This window comes from Temnothorax longispinosus, chromosome 3 (genome assembly GCF_030848805.1).
Source record: "Temnothorax longispinosus isolate EJ_2023e chromosome 3, Tlon_JGU_v1, whole genome shotgun sequence".
NCBI lineage: Eukaryota > Metazoa > Arthropoda > Insecta > Hymenoptera > Formicidae > Temnothorax > Temnothorax longispinosus.
Window position 1 is genome coordinate 9,288,759 of NC_092360.1, and position 20,572 is coordinate 9,309,330.

Below are 20,572 nucleotides of genomic sequence, written 5' to 3' on the forward strand. Positions count from 1 at the left end.
ATTTGTATATACAAGAAATAATCAGAACGAGAGATATAAATTCTTTTTTGTTCTTAATGCTTTAGAACAAAAGATAATTAATATAACAATACAACTTTATGTAATTTCACGGATAAAAGAAGACAATAAAGAAATGAGCTACGTAATTATATAGTCATATAAGTAAACAGAATGAGAGAGCATAATTAACAATTATCAGCTTCTATAAACCAGAACCTTTTTGGAAATAATTGATAGATTTTTCAAGATTAAATTTTTAAAATCCGTTATTAAACATGAGTATCTTTTGGTTATATAGCAACGTAGTAAAAGTAGTACAACCGTACTGCCTGCAGCAACACTGTGTAGTAGTAGCTTTCTAAACCCAGATAGATTCATACTGCGGCTTAACATAAACAACGAAAAAAAGATTAACGGCCGCCAATACCGCTTGACTTCAAACTCTCTTTAAAGTATAAACTAGAAAGAAATAAGACACGAAATAACACACGACAAATTATATCGCACTGAATTACCAATGTCAACGAAATGATATCAACACCGCAGCCACTATACTGTTATAATCAATTAACCGTGATCAGAGATCGAGGTTGACGTAACTTCGGTCAATTCGCTATCGAAATCTTAAACGTTCGTGACATTGTGATGTTTTCATTGCCATGAATAACCGGTAAACGCAGAGACAGATCAATTTCGCGTTATATTTATATCCAAACGCAATGAGAATACTACGCTCGCGTAAAGCTCTGTAATTAACATACGTAAAATTAACGTTAATTCATCGACATGCAACAACCCAACCGACGATTGCGAAATCAAGATCCGCGGTAGTTTCTTTTCCACGGCATTCAGGCGTCTCTTTTTTTTTATTATTATTCGACGATGCGACTCACGCGAGGAGAAAGCGCTTCCACAAAACGCGGATTCGTGTCTCTCTAGATTTAGTTCCGTGTGGGACATTAACTCCCCGGGTCTCTCTCTCTCTCTCTCTCTCTCTCTCTCTCTCTCTTTGTCCCCCTTCTCCCTCGCCCTCTCTCTACCAAACGATTCCGCACAGTCCCGCTCTAGAGTTCAGCGGAATATTCCACGAACGAACAGCGGCCGTCCTTGTTTCGCGCCACGCGATCGCATAACAGCGTCCTTACCCATCTCGAGCATCGTGGACTGTTCCATCGCTCCCCTACCGTTTCCAACGCTCGCTTCCTACCCTTGTCTCCCTACCCTCTCCAGCCTTAGCACTCACCGATCCGAACCACTGTCGATCATAGCGAGGCCTAGGCCATTTTGGCACCCTAATCATTGCGAAGGGATACTGCGTCGTTCGGACAAAGGCTTTTCCTTTCACGCAGGGACAAAATGTCGAGTAACAAAGAAAACTCGAGTGGTTCTATGAAAAATGAAGTATTAATAAGATTTACAGTTTCTGCGAGATTACGGGGAGATCTCTCTCTCTTTCTCCCTCCTCCCCTCCCCCCCCTCTCTCTCTCTCTCTCTCGTGTCCGTTTTTGTTCTCCTTCTTTCTCTTTCTGACTACAGCACTAAAAAGATAAACCTCAAAATATATGTTTTAATGCACATTTCGTTTGTGTATTTTATATACGTATATGTATACAGTCTTGTTACATTTTCTTTGTAGTCGACCAATAGCTTTTTTTGTCAATATCAGATAATCTCAAACGATCACGTGACGTATCATTCATCTCTTCTTTCAATTTTAATTACATAAAAAACTACAGAGTATGTGTATAATACAGTAATAGTTATATAATATGTAATAATAGTACACACATATACATACATACTTCTAAAAAAGTTGTAACATAATTTTCCTAAATATATCTCTACTAAAACTGGTTTTCTGGTTATATAAAAATAGAATGAAGAAGAATGATGTATAAATTTCTTACAATTCTCCTTTAACATCAATTCATAAACACCGAGACAGAAATAACGTATAAAATAATATTTTCTAAATCTTTTTGTACTCAATGTATAAATAATAATTAAATTCGTAATTACAGAGAACCGTGAAACAAATTCATATACAGATTTAACTCAAAATTATCCTCTCCGGATTTTGACCATAGAAAATCGCTGTATTTTAATCTCGGCTTTATTCCCGACGACACCGCAACTCCTGATTTTACTCCTGATATTACGCCCGGCTTTCTGTTGGAACCGCCGATATTGTATTTTAATATTCCCAGCTACCACGGGCATTTCTATACTAATTCTCGTAATAATCTTCTCCGATTTTCCGGAATTTGCCCGTTTCCAGTTGAATGCCCAAATGTACCGAATATCGCTCCGAATATTGCTCTTGGGGGTCTATTAAGCGCTCTCTTTTTCTTAATCTGCGATTTTATTCTTCGAGGCGTTTCACTTTTACCACCAATTTTATAAGCAGTTACACCGCGCTATCAATTTACGACACGAGGTCCGTGGTGCAAGATACAAGTTCTCGATTAGTATAATTACGTAACATTTTCCCGTAGATACAAATTGCAGCGTGTGCGCGTATATATATTCCGCTTAATAACTGCAATCTCGTGCGCTTCTAGACATTACGTAAAACAAATTTAGATACCGCGATTTATACGAGAACTGAAGAAGCTAATTGGAAGCTATCTGGACGAGGCTACAACGCGCGCGGATCATCAGCTCGATCTCTCAGATTGCAATCTTAGGTTCACTCATCATTTTGCAAACGCTCTCTTAGGAGTTAAAAATTATGTGGCATCTCGTTCTCTCCTACCGTTTTCAGTTGGCAAAGAGACGGTGCGTCGAGGTCGAGATCTCTTGTTTGGCCAACCTGCCCGAATAGACGTTTACATCACATTTGTACGTACGTGTAAACAAAAAGGCGCGCTTAACGCTATATAGAGCGGGCCCAGAATACGGGTCGAAGTGTCAATATCGATCTACCTGTTTAGCAGGATCGTCTGAACGACTACCGTTTCGATTCTTCATGGTGTTTTCTTTCTCTCCTCGCTACCGCTTCTCTGCCCTCCCCCTTCCCCGCCGTGGTTGCTTTTTTTCTATCTCTCTCCCTCTTCGCTTCAATTTCTCTCTTTTGCCGTGCGCCTCCACTTTGCCTTTCCCCTCCCTTTTTCCCTCCCTTCTCGTCAGCCCCGTTTCTCTTCTTCTCTTCCCTTCTCCTCTCCGCACCCTTTAGCCCCTTTCGTTTCTTTACCGCTCTACGACTCCTCCCAGCTTCTTCCTTTTCTCCTTTACTCCTTCCCTTCTCTCTGTTGCCGTCTCTCGCCTCTCTTACCCGGTTTTTCGTTTTCTCTTTTCTTTCCTATGCCCCCTTCTCTCTCTCTCTCTCTTTCTCTTTCTCTAGTTCTCTCTTGACCAGAGCCGGATTTGTGAATGCTAAAGCCTCACGGCAATTAAAGCGTCTTCTATTAGAAAGAAGCGAATGTCAACTTTACTTGATGCAAATCGCTCTTTCAAATAGACGGCGATAAAATATGATAAGAGATAGAAACATGCGCGGGCGCGCGTAATTTACACGGTGTAATGGTAAAGTAACTGGTATAACTTGTGCAGGTAGTTTCGACAATTATTTAACTGTGTTTCTATACTGTTATTAAAATTCTAAATAATAAATCGATTTTTTCTCGAAATAAAACCTTTCAAAAAATATCGGTATAATAAACTCTTTGTCGCGAAGCGAATAAAATATACGGATATTCGGTAACAGAGAGAGAAAGAGAAAGAGAGAATACCTTGCTTCACACGCCAGGTATATATATATATATATATATATATATATATATATATTTCTCAGTTTTGAAAATAAAAGTTTTTCGAGACAGCCTTCTCGATATAGAATATATTTTTATACGCACATATATATCTTTAGTGCAAAATATACATTTCTTCACGCAGAAGGATCTGTCGATTTCACAGCTCGCTCGCCTCATCCTAAATCCGGTCCTGCTCGTATAGCTCCATCTTCCATAAGACCCTCCTCTCTTTCTCTCCCTCGGCACTTCCCTTCTCCTCTCCGCCCTCCGCACCGCAACACTCTTAACGTGGGCGCAAATAGCGGGTCGGCCGAACCGGGTGAGGGAGAGAGAGAGAGACGCCGATATCGCACGCTCAGCAGGGTAGCAAAAGAGACGTCTTTGTGCCACGCTATCTTCGTCCAGGCGATCTTTCCTGTTTTCTCCGTCCCCACCCGTCCGCTCCCCGCTCGCGGTCTACTCCGTCGTCGAATATACTTCTATATAAGAAACGCTTCTTTGTTCTCCGCGCCCTTCCTCACGCGTAACGCAGGTAGCTCCCGAAAATCGTATTAAATCCGCCCCCTCGTATCATCGGTGGCTTAGAACACGAATGCTACCCGCTTCGTTTATCCGCTCCATCCGAATCCGTCTTCCAAGAGTAGGTAATCTCAAAAAATCCGCTTCTTTTAGGAAAAGAAAGACGAATTTCTAGGGAGCTAAATTGTCCGGTAAATCCGTTTAAAAAAGTATATACGTATATACTCTATACTTCAGTCAAGATACACATTTGCTGCAATCCCATTGTAAAAACAAAACGGAGATATTCTTAGGGATAATTCGGATTTTCTTGATAAACAAGTCTTTTAAAGTCTTTTCACGCGTTTATATCTCTTTAAACCTTTTTTAAACATTTATCAACTCCTTTACTTAATTTATTACGTATAGCGATTTTAATTAAGTGAATTAATAGCCTCGTGAAATAAGCCTGAAAAAGGGCAATGATTTTCCCCTATTATTGACCAGCTAATGCTGATGCAACCTCACCCCAGCTTACGATGAGCAGATTTACTGTCATGACAACACGTTCCCGTCGTTGTTATGATATTTCGCAAATCCCCAGTCGAACGGGCCGGGCCGTACGTGCATATAACACGTTGACGCTGATCGATCGTACGCGATCTTTATCTCTCGGCCAAGAATAATTCGTCAAAAACCGGTTGGTTCCCTCTCGACAACGCAGTACGCAAATTTTTGTGTATAACACACCCTTGCCAAAGTGAAAATAGAGCGGACCACGGGCAGATTGCCCATCTATTACGCAAACATGAACTGCGAAAGGGGTTCAACGGCTGAAGATGCGTTCCAAGTTTGGACGGTTGGATCATGGGCGTTGTGTGCATAATAGGGAAATCCGGGTAAATAGAGGGAAAGAGAATGAGACGAAAGGAAGGTGAATTTATTATCGTCCCCGATATATGAGCTTCGTGTTGAACAAGGAAATATATGAATAGATACGCGAAGCGTAACACGTGAAAGTGTACATATAAACAAAAATCATTGATTGAAATTAAAGTTCAAAAGTTTAACGTAACGCCATATACATTTTATTATTTATTTGTAACTATAAAGATATACTTTTTGCTCGGTTTTTTTTTTTTTTTTTTTAATTGCGGGTATTTTCTTTCTGCTATTATCGCACACGAGAAAGCGTGATTTATCTAATCTTAACGAAAAACAGAGACGGCGGATTAGAGCCTCGATCAGCGCGGCATATGCCGCGATCGTGAGGCGAAAGTGAGAGCACCGCAGGAAACCGCGAGATAAGGGATGGCGATTATTGCATCGGGGTAAACGAACTTGCGTGCGAGCGATAAACGCTCGCGCACGAGCAGCGTGTACCTATATGCTTGTATGCGTGCGCGCGTGAACGCATCTAGTCGAAGTAACTGCGAATCGACCCCTCGGGTAAAGCGAGCTTCCATCAGGACCAATACCACGCGTTGAGAGAGAGAGAGAGAGAGAGAGAGAGAGAGAGAGAGAGAGAGAGAGAGTGAGTGAGTGAGTGAAAGAGAGGAAAGAGGGGAGAAGATGATTATTTTAATGATGAAAATATGTTATATATTGTAGAGATCAAAATTGAAACTAAATCAAATTAGATTAAATTTGTCCCCCCCATTATCTTGGTGGCATCTAAAAAGATGCGGGTCTGTCTAAAGTAAAAAAACGAGAGACACACTGATGCTGATTCTTATCTCGACTTTACATGTCAATAGTTCGAAACTAGAACGCTCCGTGTCATTCTGCGACTTACGGAAGTAAAAAAATAAATAATGAATATAATCGTGTGTACCACTTGCTTTCCATCGCTGCCTAGCGACAAGTATATATATAGGCATTGGTCCTGTCGGTCTCCAAGTATCGATATGAGAGCAATAAACAATATAACTGTGACATGAATAAATATGTGTAATAATTAAATAAAACTTGAATGTAGCTTAAACGTGAAACTTTAGAAAAATATAAAGAGAAAGGTTTCAGAAAAACTAGCGCAGTTTCTTTCGCCATTACATTATCGGTTCATAGACGAAAGACATAAATGCAAACGATAAGCGAGAAATATAACAAGTCGTTAAATCGAACTTAATATCTAGTGCTACTCGATTTCAACTAGTGCTACTTATAAAAAGAAGTTCCGGTATGATGTTTCAAGAAAAACATCCTGAGCGTTCGAAGATAGACTAAGTAGACTGATGATATCATGAAAGAAAAATAGCTCTACAGTTTATACATCATTATCTCTATATTTTTTTTGCCGATCGCTACGTATGCACTGACGAAAAACCCTCTCATTTGGCGACGAGAAATTCTCTGCACGAAAAAGCGCACGAAAGTCTCCAGTTGGAAGGATATATATAACGTCGCCTTTTAACAATTTTACTTCGTCCCGTTTTCTTTCCAATCGTTTTCTCGATATTTCGCTCGCAGCGGCAAACTGTCTGCGCCAACTCCGACTCTCATGCGCGAGGAAACAGTAGGCGGTTGTGCGTGCGTGCGTGCGTGCGTACGTGCGTGCGTGCGTACGTGCCGGTTCACACGTGCGCCCGAACGTCGGTTGGATATACCGGCCATCAGCTGAGCGCGCGGCAAGTCACCCAGTTGCCAGCCCGTTATCGCGCACGACTCGAGTTACCTACGCGTTATTGATATCCCAGATCTCAGGAAGAGACACCCGCGAACCGCGGTGTCCGGACGCGGATATGAGAGCCAGAACTCATTCGCCACCAAATTAAACACAGATGTCCCGAAGCGCTCGCGTTCCCGTTTTAGCTCATCGAATATCCGGAGATGCTAACAAAGTCATTCGCTAGGTCGTAGAATATAGATCAAAGGCTGAACCCGTGAAATTGACGGAGTAGCTGCCGTAGCCTGCACGACTCCGAGGTGCGTTTAGGCTGAAAAATTTACGCAACGTCTCTATATAGGGTATCCCAAAACCGCTCTATCATCGAAGCTCGGAACGACGTCGTTCATTCTCGTAGCACACAAATACTTTTCAAGTTCTAAAATCGACGAATCTAGAAATATTTATATTATCAAAAGCGAAGAGGCGCAAACAACACGGTAGTATTATATATTATATATACTTTATTCACATCGTTCGCGATTTCAAATTGAATTCTGTTACAAACGGTAGTTTCTAGTTTAATTGCACAGATAATACATTTTTAAACACGACAAAGCAGAGTGTTTAAATAAATTCCACTGTTGAACTAGCTCCACCATTGAAATTTTTATCGGCTTTTGTCGGAGAGGAAGGCTATAGCTCGAGGCCGCTCACAAGAGACCCGTTGTTCCGCGATGGTAGAGCACCGAGCTGTATAATATGATAAAAAGATACAGTATACATATACTTGCGAGCGAAATAAGAAGGGAAAACAAAACGCGAGCCGCGCGCAACATCACTAGATTCAAATTTGAATATATATCGATTAACTGTGATTAAACTACCTCTATCAAGTTAGCCCCCCCCACCATCGCAAAAAAAAAATCCGCACCTATTAAAAAATTTAGTGCTATTTATGTGCTAATTTGTTGCTCTAGTTCGGATCTATTTGCTCTAATCCGGGTCTTTTTGTTATTTAAATATTCTATAGACCGTGTCCTACCAGAATATGCAATGTATGATTTTGTTGCTCGTCCCTAACTGCAAATAAACAAATTATTTATCTCCGCGTCGACCGTTACCTACGACTTCGATGGCTAAAAACTAACTAAAAGAATTTGTTGCTCGGGTCTTTTTGTTATTTAAATATTCTCTGGACCGTGCTTTACCAGAATATGCAACTTACGATTTTGTTGCTCGCCCCTAACTGCAAATAACAAATTATTTATCTCCTCGTCGATCGTTATCTTACGACTTCAATGGCTAAAAACTATAAAGTAAAAGTTTTAAACTATAAAGTAAAAGTTTCATTTCATTAATTAAATTTTATAACAATTATAACTCAAGTTAGAAAACTGTTCCATGCATATTTCATACTTAAATTTAATTTTTTTTATTTAATAAACTGCCTCTATAGATGGATTATTGTATCTGTATTTTGATTTCTTATTTCCCTTGACCCTCAGTGTACTCATTAAACTCCATCTCTACTGCTAGACAGTGGTTTGTCCCAAAGCAATAATGGTATTTAAAGTACATATTAAGAAACAAGATCATACACACTAAAATTCAGCTTATTTTAGACCGCACAATTTGGATAATTTCAATAAAATTTCACGCATAATCAGGCATTTTTAAATGCATAAATCTTAGGTCTTTAAACTATCTCTCTCGCACTTATAGCTACGCATAAGACTTTTTTGTCGCATTTAGTTTTAAATCTTTATTCGCGTCAGGGAATTATTAAAACCGTTTAATTCGTCTGGCAATTTACACGTATTTTAATATTATTTAATAAACATGCTATAAAAATTTCAGAATGCCTAAAGTATATTTTTGAGGTATAATTATTAAATATATTCGGGGGGGTCAGGTTATACTTTAAAACCCAAAAAATAGTCTGAGATTTTTATTTCTGGGTTAAATAGATGCTAAAATTAAAGATTAAACAAATTTCAAGTTGCCTAAAAGATCTTTTTTTGATTTATTTTTTTGCAAATGTCATAGGTTGCGCAGTAGCGAAATAACCGCAAACCCTCTGCCTGACTCAGGATTCTAGATTCACCAATTAATAAAATATTATTTTTTTGTTATTTTAACTTGCCTAAAATACATTCCCTAAATTCGTCGTCAGCTCTCCGACTAATCGGCGTGGCTTGCGCAATCCTCCGATCCGGTTTACGCGATTACGCTTTATGCAGCTTAGAATTTTTCATAGAGGAGCTCGGATCGGAGTGCCGATAATACGAGTTTTCGAGATGGAAACACGAACAAACGAGTTGGTGCCGGGCGACCGCAGCCGCGCGCGCGAGCACGAGAAACCGGTTTCTCCTATCCAGTCCTGTACGCCGTGATAATTGCGGGAACTAAGAGTTGAGACAATACGGCCCCCACACACCACACACTGTAGCGTAGTTTCGAGCTTTAATCCTAGCTGCGCTCCTCGCATTTTACATTTGCAAGTATAATCTTGAATATATCGCATAGGTATACTATACATCGTATTCGATTATTAATTTACGTATACTTGACATGGGCGTGTTGCTTTACGTAGGCGTGGGTAAATTTATAATTATTCTGGGTCGACGTGCACGAATAGTTTTCCTCCCCCGGCTGATGATACAATTATCACCAATTTATCTCGTTTCGACGGATATCGAGCTTCGTCAGCGTTTTATCTGAAAACTTTGTGCAAATATCGATGGCGAAAACATTTTTCGCGCATGCAGGGCAATAATAACAGTTCCTTTGTCGCCACGTCGGCGTATTCACGCCGTTGTTTGTGTATGCCTCACAATCCCGGTATTATATTTCGATAATAAACACCTTCCCGACATACACGAATTTGAAATCGATCATTCGTTAGGACAGATCGCGCAAAATTTTACTTCTTGAATCATTTCGCATGAATTCGCCAACAGTTAAACAGTTCAACAAAAATACTATAACAAATAAAAATACTTTAAATATAATAAACCTTATTCTTTTTATGAAATTCCTTTTAAATGCGAAACAGAAACCTCACACAAATTTCTAGTAAAAAATAAAATAATCTATTTAATTCAAGCCTGCACTTGGTTGCTCTTTGCATACCTGACTGATAATTCTCTCAATTTTATTAAAATTGTGAAAATAAACTTATCACTTTACATTTATCTCCGGCACAATTTTATTTTACGCTTTAATTGCAAGTTTGAATCATAAATTTCATTGATTTATTTTTCTTCTATCTAAAATGGAAAAATGTATTGTTCAACTTGCAAAGTTGTATATTTAACAATGTGTAATAATTACATTTATTATATAAATGTATTTATCAAATGTTTTAATATTAATTTTAATAATTGCAAAATATTTACCTTTACCCGTTTTCTCTCGTACTTATCTTACTTCAAAGGAAACGTAGGTGCGAAGGTTTTGCAGAATCTCTGACAGAAGGTCCAGAGGATGATAACGAGGAGCAATGGGGAGCTCAGGAGCAAGAAAAATCGACAACAGCCCTCTCTGATATATATCTCTCTTTGTTATTTGCGTTTCTCAAACGCAGCATAAACTGTCGTAGATATTACAAATTAGAAATAACATCACATAGCGTTTCTTAAATACGGGAAAATGCGCTCGCAAAGGATCACTAACGTATCGAGAAGCCGCGGCATTAATCGCGCGAGCAAACTATCGCGAAAACTACGTAATCGGACTTTCATATCGCGCAAAGGTACAAAAATATCGAAAGCACAGCGAGTGTCGCGCAAATCGTTGCTGTGCGACATTACGAATATTATCTGTCCCCTCTCTCTCTCTCTCTTTCTTTCCTTCTCTTCCTCTCTATCCCTCGCGAAACGAGAAACTCGCTCTCATTTCCACCCTTTCGCCATGAAGAGCGTAACTTCATCAATCCTCGTCTGTTCGCAGTAACTTAACGTCTAACATCCTGAACAGTATAAAGAAAGAGAGAATGTTCCTTTTTCATTTATAAAAACATGAAGAAAATTGAGAAAGATTATCAACTCTCTATATTCGTATTGAGCGAGTTTTTGACAAATTCTTACAATCTTTGGAATTCAAACGGATAATTTGGAACGAGTCCAGAAATTCTCTCTTTTTCCCTTGCCAAACTTTCGTATATGTTTAAATCGCTTTATACTATTTAGGATTAAACCTTACTCGATCATCGTCGCGACGCTATATTACGCAACATTCGCAAACTTATAAATATTTCACGAATATTTATAGGCGATCCTTCGTTTACGTACTTCACAGGGTGGAAAAACCCTCTCGCACACGCTCATGGAGATCGGGAAAACTTTTCCTTGACGGGACCGTAGAAACAATTTACTTCGTAAATGAGAGCGCGTATAAACGGGAGTGCGTCCCGCGGTGTGCAACGCAATTTGCAACATCCGCGCGCGTTAACGCAACGTCGTTTCGCAAGATCGATCCTGTTAACGTTCGCTTTGTCGACAAACAATCGCTACAAACGATAAATAATGGAGGCAATCAACGGGATGCGAGCTTATTTTTTTTTAATCGCTCTTGTCACACAGGCGAGAGCGACGGAGACGTTCGCCGCCGCAACTTATCGGTAATTGAATTTTTGTTATCATTTTGGACTTCATCCAATTCTCTTTCACGATGTGTTCCACGCAGGGACCACCATCGGGGATACGCCCCGAGAGAACGTCGTTAGATATTAATCTACCTTATATATGATATATGTATATGTATATATATACGTTCCGTAATATTATTTTTAATTCTTCTTCCAGAAAAAAACTTGTACTGTTTTCTCTCTCTTACTCTATACAAAGAATGAGATAAACTTCTGCAACGCCTTCAATAAAATTCTCACACACTATAAAAACGTGATTAACGACGATACTCGCCGCCGTTATCACATTCGACATTATTGTGTTTATCACGATATATAATATTTCAGAAAGCACATATACGTATAAATAGTTCCATCCGCGTTTAACCCTCGACAGTATAAACGGACGTTTCAATAGATTTCAAAACTTCACGGAGGGGGGGGGGAGAAGGGGTTACACGTACGCACATTCAATTATAAAATTGAATATAAATAAAATGGTCACAAAGAGAGTTTTCGTGATTTCAGCTTCTTTTCACGCTTGACTCCTTTATTTCGCATAGCAACTTCGAATTTGTTATAAAATATATCATATATATATATGTATATATATTATATACGGTATTTGCAATATAATATAAATTACATCGTACTTGATAATATAATATATACGCGGACGCATTCACATTTTCATGTAAAAAAAAAGAAGTGTTATACTGTATAGGATTAACCTTTCACGTGTAAAACGTATATCCGCTCGCAACTTACCATACATTCGTAATTATCTGATAACAATTAAACGAGGCCGCGAGTATTGCTTTCTATCGCTCGGTAATGCGACAATTTTGACTTGCGACGTCGTTTGTAGCGTTTTGTTATTAAAAAACTGCTGATTACAATAGTACATGTTGATACGCGGTATGAGCCAAATATCATTCCCCGAGAAAGATAGATCCGCATTTTAGATTTATAATTTATACGCGTCGCTTATTCTTTTCTCTTCAATCATCAGTTTTTCGAAGATAGATATCCTGCGAGGGAATTCTATAATTTTTTCTTCAGACGGTACCTTCTCGGGCAATGATTTACGGTCGTACCGTATTGTGAAGTGCCAGCTGGCTCGAGACGGACGAACGTCTCTATGTCTTTCGTTTGTTACATCAGCAAATCAGTCTTTACACCTTCGTGCAAATGCGAATAGCCCAATTTCCAACGCGCGGTTAACTTTACACGTGGCTGTCCCTCATTCTTACGTGACCTTTTAGCCACTTCTCTTTTTTTTTTCGTCTTCGTATGAGGTAAGGGGATGTAGATTTACGACTCGGGAGAATGGTGGGAAAATGTATCTGGACGCGTGATTGTGTCTCTTCCCCCTTAAAGCTTTAACCGGTTCAGTTTCGTCATTTAGATTATTAAGAAACAAGTTTTGAGCTCGGCGTTGTAAATTAATTTCTTGTTCGTGTATCGATACTTTATATCGATGTTTCTTTTCCGCGACAAAGTTGCAAAAAAATATTGGTTTCTTTTGTAAATTTTTCAAATTTGAATTTTTTATAACAAGACAAATTGGACTCGTTCTATGATTAATATTTTAAAGTATCAATTATATTAATTATTTTTCTCAAATAGTCATCCAGAAAAATGTATACTTTTCAATTAATTATTGTGGTATCAAATCGATATTTTTTTCCAATAAAATGCAACAAATTTTATTTCATATGTTGTGTGAGATTAAGATTTTACATATTGTTTGATTTGCAAGATCTTTGAAATCGCAAGATACTAACAAAAGATCCCTGATTATATTCTTGGATACTGAAAATTTATAGAGATCTTTTGTTTCATAGATTCTAATATATAAATATATATTAGGGAGTCTCTCTCCTCTTACATATATACACATATGTATTGGTATATATATGTGAGATTACGTAATCCAGACCTTTTGCTGTCCGGAAAAAAATATTAATTAAATACGCATAGTGTTTACGAAATTACAAGAAACAAGTTTTAAAACAGTGTTGCATCAGAGCATATGAGAAAGATTAGATTTTTTTTTTCAATAAAAATTATAATTTATTTTAACGTATAAAATAAAATATATACAAATAAATCATTCCATACAATTTCTCTCTTAAACAGTGAATTTCATTGCAACAGTATCGGGTTTTTTTGCTTCGCCGACTTTGAAAGAGACAGTTCCATTTTATCACAAAAAAAGAACGAGTTCAATCTAATTCTATTGAGTCTCGTCGCGGAACGCATCCAGTTGTAATCCAGTTCGTAAAAGGAAACCTCACTTTCTGGCATAAATATTCGATTCACCGGTTAAAGCGTCGCCACCCTTTGTAAGTAAACCACGAAGAGGTTTTCGGTTTCAGCGTATTCTTTCTTTCTCTCTCTTTCTCTCTCTCTCTCTCTCTCTTGCACGAAGGTAAAACCGGAGGGGTTCGTATCCCCTACGCAACACGTTTCTCTCGACCCCGCGAAGAAAACTTTACGCGAGCGTCTTTAATCTAAATCCTAACGATAATCACATACTTGCTTCTTTCTCTTAATCACTTCGTAATTCTTAATATCACAATACCGCCACTAAGGTCTTTAATCGCGCTACGACGAAAAGCGACCGAAGCAAAGTGAAAAAAAAAAAAAAAACAGAAAAAAGAGAGGAGTAAAGAAATAAAAATATATATATAGACACAAGAAAAACGCGAACAGATATTAACCACAACGTAAGTAGCAGTACGTACGGTAGTCAACGAATAATAACAACAATAATAATAAACATGACAAATTAAAGCGAAGATTGTGAACAACAATTTACTGGCAGAACGTTAATCCTCTCTCTAATCCTTCGTCCCTTTCAACGTGTTAAGCGGCGAACGCGAGCTCATCTCGTCATTGTTCCTCTGTGAAAATCTGTTTGAAGCTACACAGAGTTAAAGCGGTACAGTTTCAAGATGAATCGTCTCTCAGATTATACTGACGATAAGAGATATATAGTTCAACTATCTAGTCTAGTGGATATACATTTAGTCATTAGTCTGCATACGATTTTGCACGGTTATTTTTTTATATCTGATAGACAATAAGGTTGTTTCTTGTCTGTTAATTCAAGAAGTTTAAGCTACATTCTAAAATGTTGGAAATTGCACCGCTTTACTCTCTATCTCATCAAGGGATCCTCATTAATCCCGTGAACTATATACGGAAAATCTGTGACGAGTTTCACGAGCTACGAACTTTTCACAGTATCTACCGGAGAACATTCATCGAAATACGTTCACAATCGCAGGACCAAAATCTCAAAATACGAAATATTGAAATTTAACTGAAACAAAACACCACGCACTAACGATGCAGACTGAAGGCGAAAGACTTACGCTGCTTTCGCCGACAATTCGATCACTTAAACAAGTTACCGTCGAGACGAATCATGCGGTAATGATCGCGTAAATATTAATATGTTTATCGGTGATACGCGGGAACGATTTATCAGCATCGCGACATCGAGAGAAGATGTTATTATAATTTAATGAGATTTTTCACACATAGCGACTGTTTTTTTATGAAAAGAGAAAATGACGAGGGAGAAAGATAGATCGATGGAATGACGATATGGGCTGAACATCAGTACCATCTATCGACAGGATATACAGGATGTCCCAGAAAAATGTGCACTGTTAAAACGCCCTACTGAAATTACTTTTGTTGCAACTTTTGAGGAGAAAAAGATATGTTCCCTCGAAAGTTTGCAAAAATGTAAAAATTAATTGGAAAAATGTGATTATTTAGATTCTTACGCTTCTCAATGTAAAATAATTCGATTATATGATTAATTATTCTTGATGTCAACATCAACGGTGACTCGAACAAAAATGACAAGTGATGAAAAGTGAGTGTCTTATCAGTATTCACTTCTCTGGGACTATCCTGATTTTCATAAAAGATTTCTATTTGGAAAATGTGCTGCCACATTTCGCATTTCACGATGAAAAATGGACAAATGTGTACGTGTGAGAGACACACGAGCTTCGAAGGATCGTCACTAAACATCCGACGCGACTAATAGCTACCTGACTACGATTAATCAGTAAAACGCGCTCTCTAAAAACTAATCATACTCGCTACGTATCACGTGAAATTTGTTACAAGTCTTATAATCACATATCCTCTTCAAGAACGAAGACGCGAGGAGCCACTTCCTCGCGATATAAGATCTGCTACTACTAGAACTTGTCTCGCGCTATCACAATTATCGAACGCGTAATAGGCCTCTTTCTCTCCTTGAATACAGTGTATTGCATGGTGACAGCAGACAAAACAAAGAGCGATATTGTTGTCGTTAACCCTTTAACCGATTCGCTGTTCAGCAGTGAGAAGTGCTAGGTTCAGAGTGTTAGATTCATCCTTACCGTTACAATACTTCTAACTCCAAATCTAGATATCTAGATTTTGGAAGCCTTAAATTCTACGGTCCTCAACATCAACGATCTTCAAATTCTACGTATCTTATAAACTAGCCTTGCAAAATTTCTTTCTTCAATATATCCAGCGTCCTTCAAACCCAATTGTTTAACTTCTGGATTGCAGTTCAGCTGATTGAATTTAATCCCCGTGCATCTGCAGATTGAGATGTCTATGATTCTCAAGTTCCTTAGATCCCGACTTTGTTAAACTATTAGATCTGTGGACGCCTAAATTATCCGATTTTTAGATCCATGCATCGCTAGACCTTCGACACAAGATCTAACTTTTATAACTGTTTCGTTCAAACTGCAATTATTTTATACTGTAAAGTAGCATTTCTACGAACTACTCCATTTCTTTACACATTCAACGAATAAATTCTAAACACACAGAACAATCTCATTTCCGCGCTCGGGCGCGATCATCGATCAAAAAGTTTCTACGGTCTCTCGCAAGTGAAGTGTCAAATAGAAAATCCAAATGTAATTTCCAAGTTAAAGGGTTAAACGCAACACTTTGCGCAATCAGTAGTACGCGAATTTGACAACGTGCCGTTGCAACGACGAAATCTAACCTCGGGTCCACATCGCTGCTTCCATCATCTCAGTTTTTTTTCCTTCCTGGTCTTCCGATATTGTATAAATTTGACTGACGCCCACAGGGCGGCAGACTGACAAAAATGGCCACACCCATTTAAGCACAAACGGGTGATCATTAAACGTGCAAAACCCCGATGTGTGATCTCGAGGCCCCTCAATGAGATTGCTGGAAAGACCTGTAGAGTTTCTTCTTTTGCAGAGTGAAGTCCCTACTGATCATAATGGTGCCACCACGCGTGAGATTTCTGCAAAAAAAAAACATCGAATTTTAAGTTTTATTACATCACAGAATGTGTATAATATTTTGCAACGCGATGTTTTGTAGAAAAGCTAGATGGATCAAAATTTAGATACGATCTAATCGTACGATCTGAGTCAAGAAGGTGTTGCGATACCGCTTGGTTTTATCGAAGTGAAATGTGAATAACAACGGATAATTATGAAACGTAACAGCAGAAGATCTCGGTCCGACGATAGTCGAACAAGGAAATAAGCGAGATATTTTTTACACAAAATTAAATTCCATTAACACGAGTAATTTAAAATAATTTAAATCAGGCTCTAATCGTAAGACGTTTACTTCATCGAGTGTTACTCACTTTAAGAACTGAGGCAGCAGCATGTGCCAGGACGTATGATCCTGCTTCAGCGTGAGATAAAGCTCGAACGTCGACACGGTACTGGGATCACACTGTATTCTCGACAGTTTGCGGCACATACTGTCCGTCTCGAAGCTGATGAACAACGTGCAGCCTCTGAAAAACAAGTATACATCGTTTTTTCAAACATATTGAAAATTCCAATAGTACATTAATTAAAATTTGGAGAAACATTTGTTAATTAAATTTAGAGAAACAGCGATAACAAATCTGTTTTCAAGTTTAACGTGTTTCTACTTTTTAGTATCAATCTTTAATAAATGAATAAAACTGTGAAAATTAAAAAAAAATTGAAAATAAAATTCGATCAAGGTTTCGCTTGGAAGAATAGCGCTCCAAATATTTTATACAATTGCCGATATCATAATTTTGCTATTCGTGAAAAACGAACAAACACTTGGAGAAAAGTTTCGCGATGTTTTTCCAGATAGACACTTGTTGCGCGAAATAATATTTATCTGGACTCTCTAATTGCGCTGAATTGTTCAGATTCGGATTCGCGGCGAATCGAAGGAGCCGCCGTGTTTCGGCGAACACGAAAAATTATGCTTACCGAAGGCCACAGGGCTCGTTCTCCGCCATGGTAAGTACATCTTTGGCTATCTTGGGCAGCAAATCGGCAGGCAGGAGGACCTCGCCGCAAGCCAGCTGGGCGTGTTTAGCCCTCCTGAGCTCGACCTCCAGCCTCTTCGCCAGCGCCTGACAGGCACCGTCCAATTCGTCCGTCTCGCTTCCAGCTGTAACAATTAATTAAACGGAATTAAGCGCGCGCACGCTCTCAGCCTCCCCGTCGAGTAAACTAACGTTAGAGCGGTCAATTGAAAAGAAAGTGGCGGATCAATTTTTCCCCTATTTTCAGGCATACAGACAGCTCGACGATCATTCCCCCAATTAGTCCCCGCCGAGACCTAAATAAAATTAACTCGGATCGACCAATTGTCTTGTTTATCACCAAATTAAATATCAAGTTAGAATACAAAAATAATATATCTTGTCATTTCTAATTCAAATTTCCGCCGGGAAAATGTCACGATAGCTGAAAATACACTTGAAAAGCGCGAGATGCCTCGTATACTATACGAGATACAAAAAATATGAAATGATTGACGTAATCTTGGACATTAACATCAAATCGGCCGATATCGCCGGATTGTGGACGTAATCGAAGGCCGCGGCGAAAACGAAAAACATATTTTGCTCCGATAGTGATTCACGTTATCTGCCATTCCACCTAAATGTAATCCGAGCCTCGGTATAATTTTAATCGCGCTTTAATGCTCGTTTCCACGATTAGATTTTAGATTATTACCCTAGTTTTATATATATATACACACGTTGGCGTTAACTCGATCGCAGCTATAATCTGGATTAATCAATGAGATCATCGCTTTATTACCTAAAACCGTTTGTGCGACGTAACGTAACAAAGAACAGTCGGGAAAGAAGATGCAACGTCGAATCTCGTCGGGCATTTCAATCTTTCAATCGATGCCCGATCATCGAGAGAACATTTCAACACTGTGACGTTTCTTTACTTCCTATGTCGATCACTCAGCCTACTATCCCGAGCCCCGAGCTCGCTTCGACCATTGTTTCTAGCGGCCCGGCGGCCGGGCCGGCGAAGACGAGGTAAGCTCGTCGGTAACGTACGAACCCGTTTGACCTCGATCTTTTTATCCGCCCCCTGTTTCGCGTTTACCAAAAAATCAACGCGTCCTTACTCGAATAATTAACTCTTTTGTTTCGCGCTCCAAAATTTTCATCCCTTACAGTGCAAACATGGGTATTCCGCGTCCGATCGATTTCTGTCCATGGTTTCTCGAAACTTCAATTAAAAGGTTCCAATTACACTGGCATTTTATTTATTTCCAAAATGATATACAAACATTTGTTCTAGAAACCTGAAAGTGTGTTCATGAATTTTTGGCGATTTTTGAGCTACTTTAAATAGGTGAAAAAGTAGTCGGACACGTTGATACCCATATTTGTATGGATAAGTTTTCTACATTGTTATTGTAAGGGTTAAAATATTAGCTCCATCGCCGAACTTGCTGGAATCGAGAATAAGAATAATCTTACGGCAGAGCGAGTTGCTAATTAATTACTATTAAAAATAATGAAATTCTCTCTCCGTTTGTATCCTATAGTCCTATAAGCGATCTGAAGCAGCAATTAAAGTCAAGTACCCGCTTCACGTCGGTTAATCCGTATTTATTTACCGGGGAATCGAGAGAGAGCTAAATTTTTGGAAAATTTCCATTTACAAACACACCGAAGGCAAGTTCGTAAAGTCGTAAGTGGTAAACGCGACGCGACGCGACGGGGGGAACCGGGGAACAATCGAGGAGCACGGAAAAACGGCAGCGAAGGGCATCTCTCCCCCCATCTCCCTCGTACGATCGGAAGACCGCTGACGCAACCATAATTCGAGGTTACGCCGGTAAATCGCCGGTGTGCCTGAAAATCGGTCCCCGACCGTGCATATTACGGAGCTCGAAGCGAATTTTCGGACCGCGACGCGGTCGACGAGACGTGTCGCGAAGCAAAAATCAGCTGATTCCCAGCCGGCGTTGTCAGCTGAGAACAACGACGGCTCGCTTCATGGTGCGGAGGAGGAGGAACGAGGAGCAACAATTGACGGGCGACAATTAAAAGGAGAAGGATTTAAAGTTAAAGGGAGACCGGCGCGGCGGTCTCGAGAGCCGGCACCTTACCTCGGGTGTTGCTGAAGTCCACGTTGACGGGACACGGCAGGACCTCCATGATTTCACGACAATGTCCAGCGGCGGACGCACAATGGACACGGCCTTCTCGTCGGTTTCGCCGGACGGCAGCGCGATTCTCCTCGAGAAAGAGTCGCCGACGGCGCACGACGGACAAAACCGTTGGACACGCGACAAAAGCGATCGCGGGGGACAGCAGATTGGACGATATCGGGACCGCAAATTCACGAATTCGGACCACGGCGGAGCCGCTTTCACCGGTCGTTCACGCGAGATTCGCGAAGGACACCGGAATCAAACTCGCAGCGAGATCACCCCTTTCGACTGATTGGCCGCCGGTGGCTGACGCGACTTATATACGGGAATCCCCACCCGGCGGCAGCCTCGCGCTCCCCTCGCCGCGCGCCGCCGCCGGTCGACCGCCTAGCAACACCGCCTACGTGACGTTTCGGCAGTGCGTCCGCGGCTCGGCCGTTTCCGCCGGCGCTCGCGCCGGCCTTCGGCCGCGCTCGGCACCCCGACGAAGCGAGAGAGCGTGCGAGAGCGAACCAGAGCGAACCCGTTCAGAGGGGGGCGGGAGGGAGGGGGGAACCTATCCGCTGTTGCCGGCGGTGACGACGGTACATCGAGTTTTTT

The 20,572-nt window shown here is 40.0% G+C and overlaps 1 protein-coding gene across 1 annotated transcript; it reads right to left on the reverse strand.

Annotated features, from left to right (window-relative positions):
- Positions 1 to 10,406: 10,406 nt before the first annotated feature.
- Positions 10,407 to 20,278, reverse strand: LOC139809383 (protein charybde). The gene is made up of 4 exons (XM_071772241.1): positions 19,928 to 20,278; positions 17,767 to 17,950; positions 17,154 to 17,309; positions 10,407 to 16,799 (listed from the first exon to the last, which is right to left on the reverse strand). The coding sequence occupies exons 1-4, from the start codon at positions 19,974 to 19,976 to the stop codon at positions 16,709 to 16,711; spliced, it is 480 nt and encodes a 159-aa protein (XP_071628342.1). The 5' UTR covers positions 19,977 to 20,278; the 3' UTR covers positions 10,407 to 16,708.
- Positions 20,279 to 20,572: the final 294 nt, after the last annotated feature.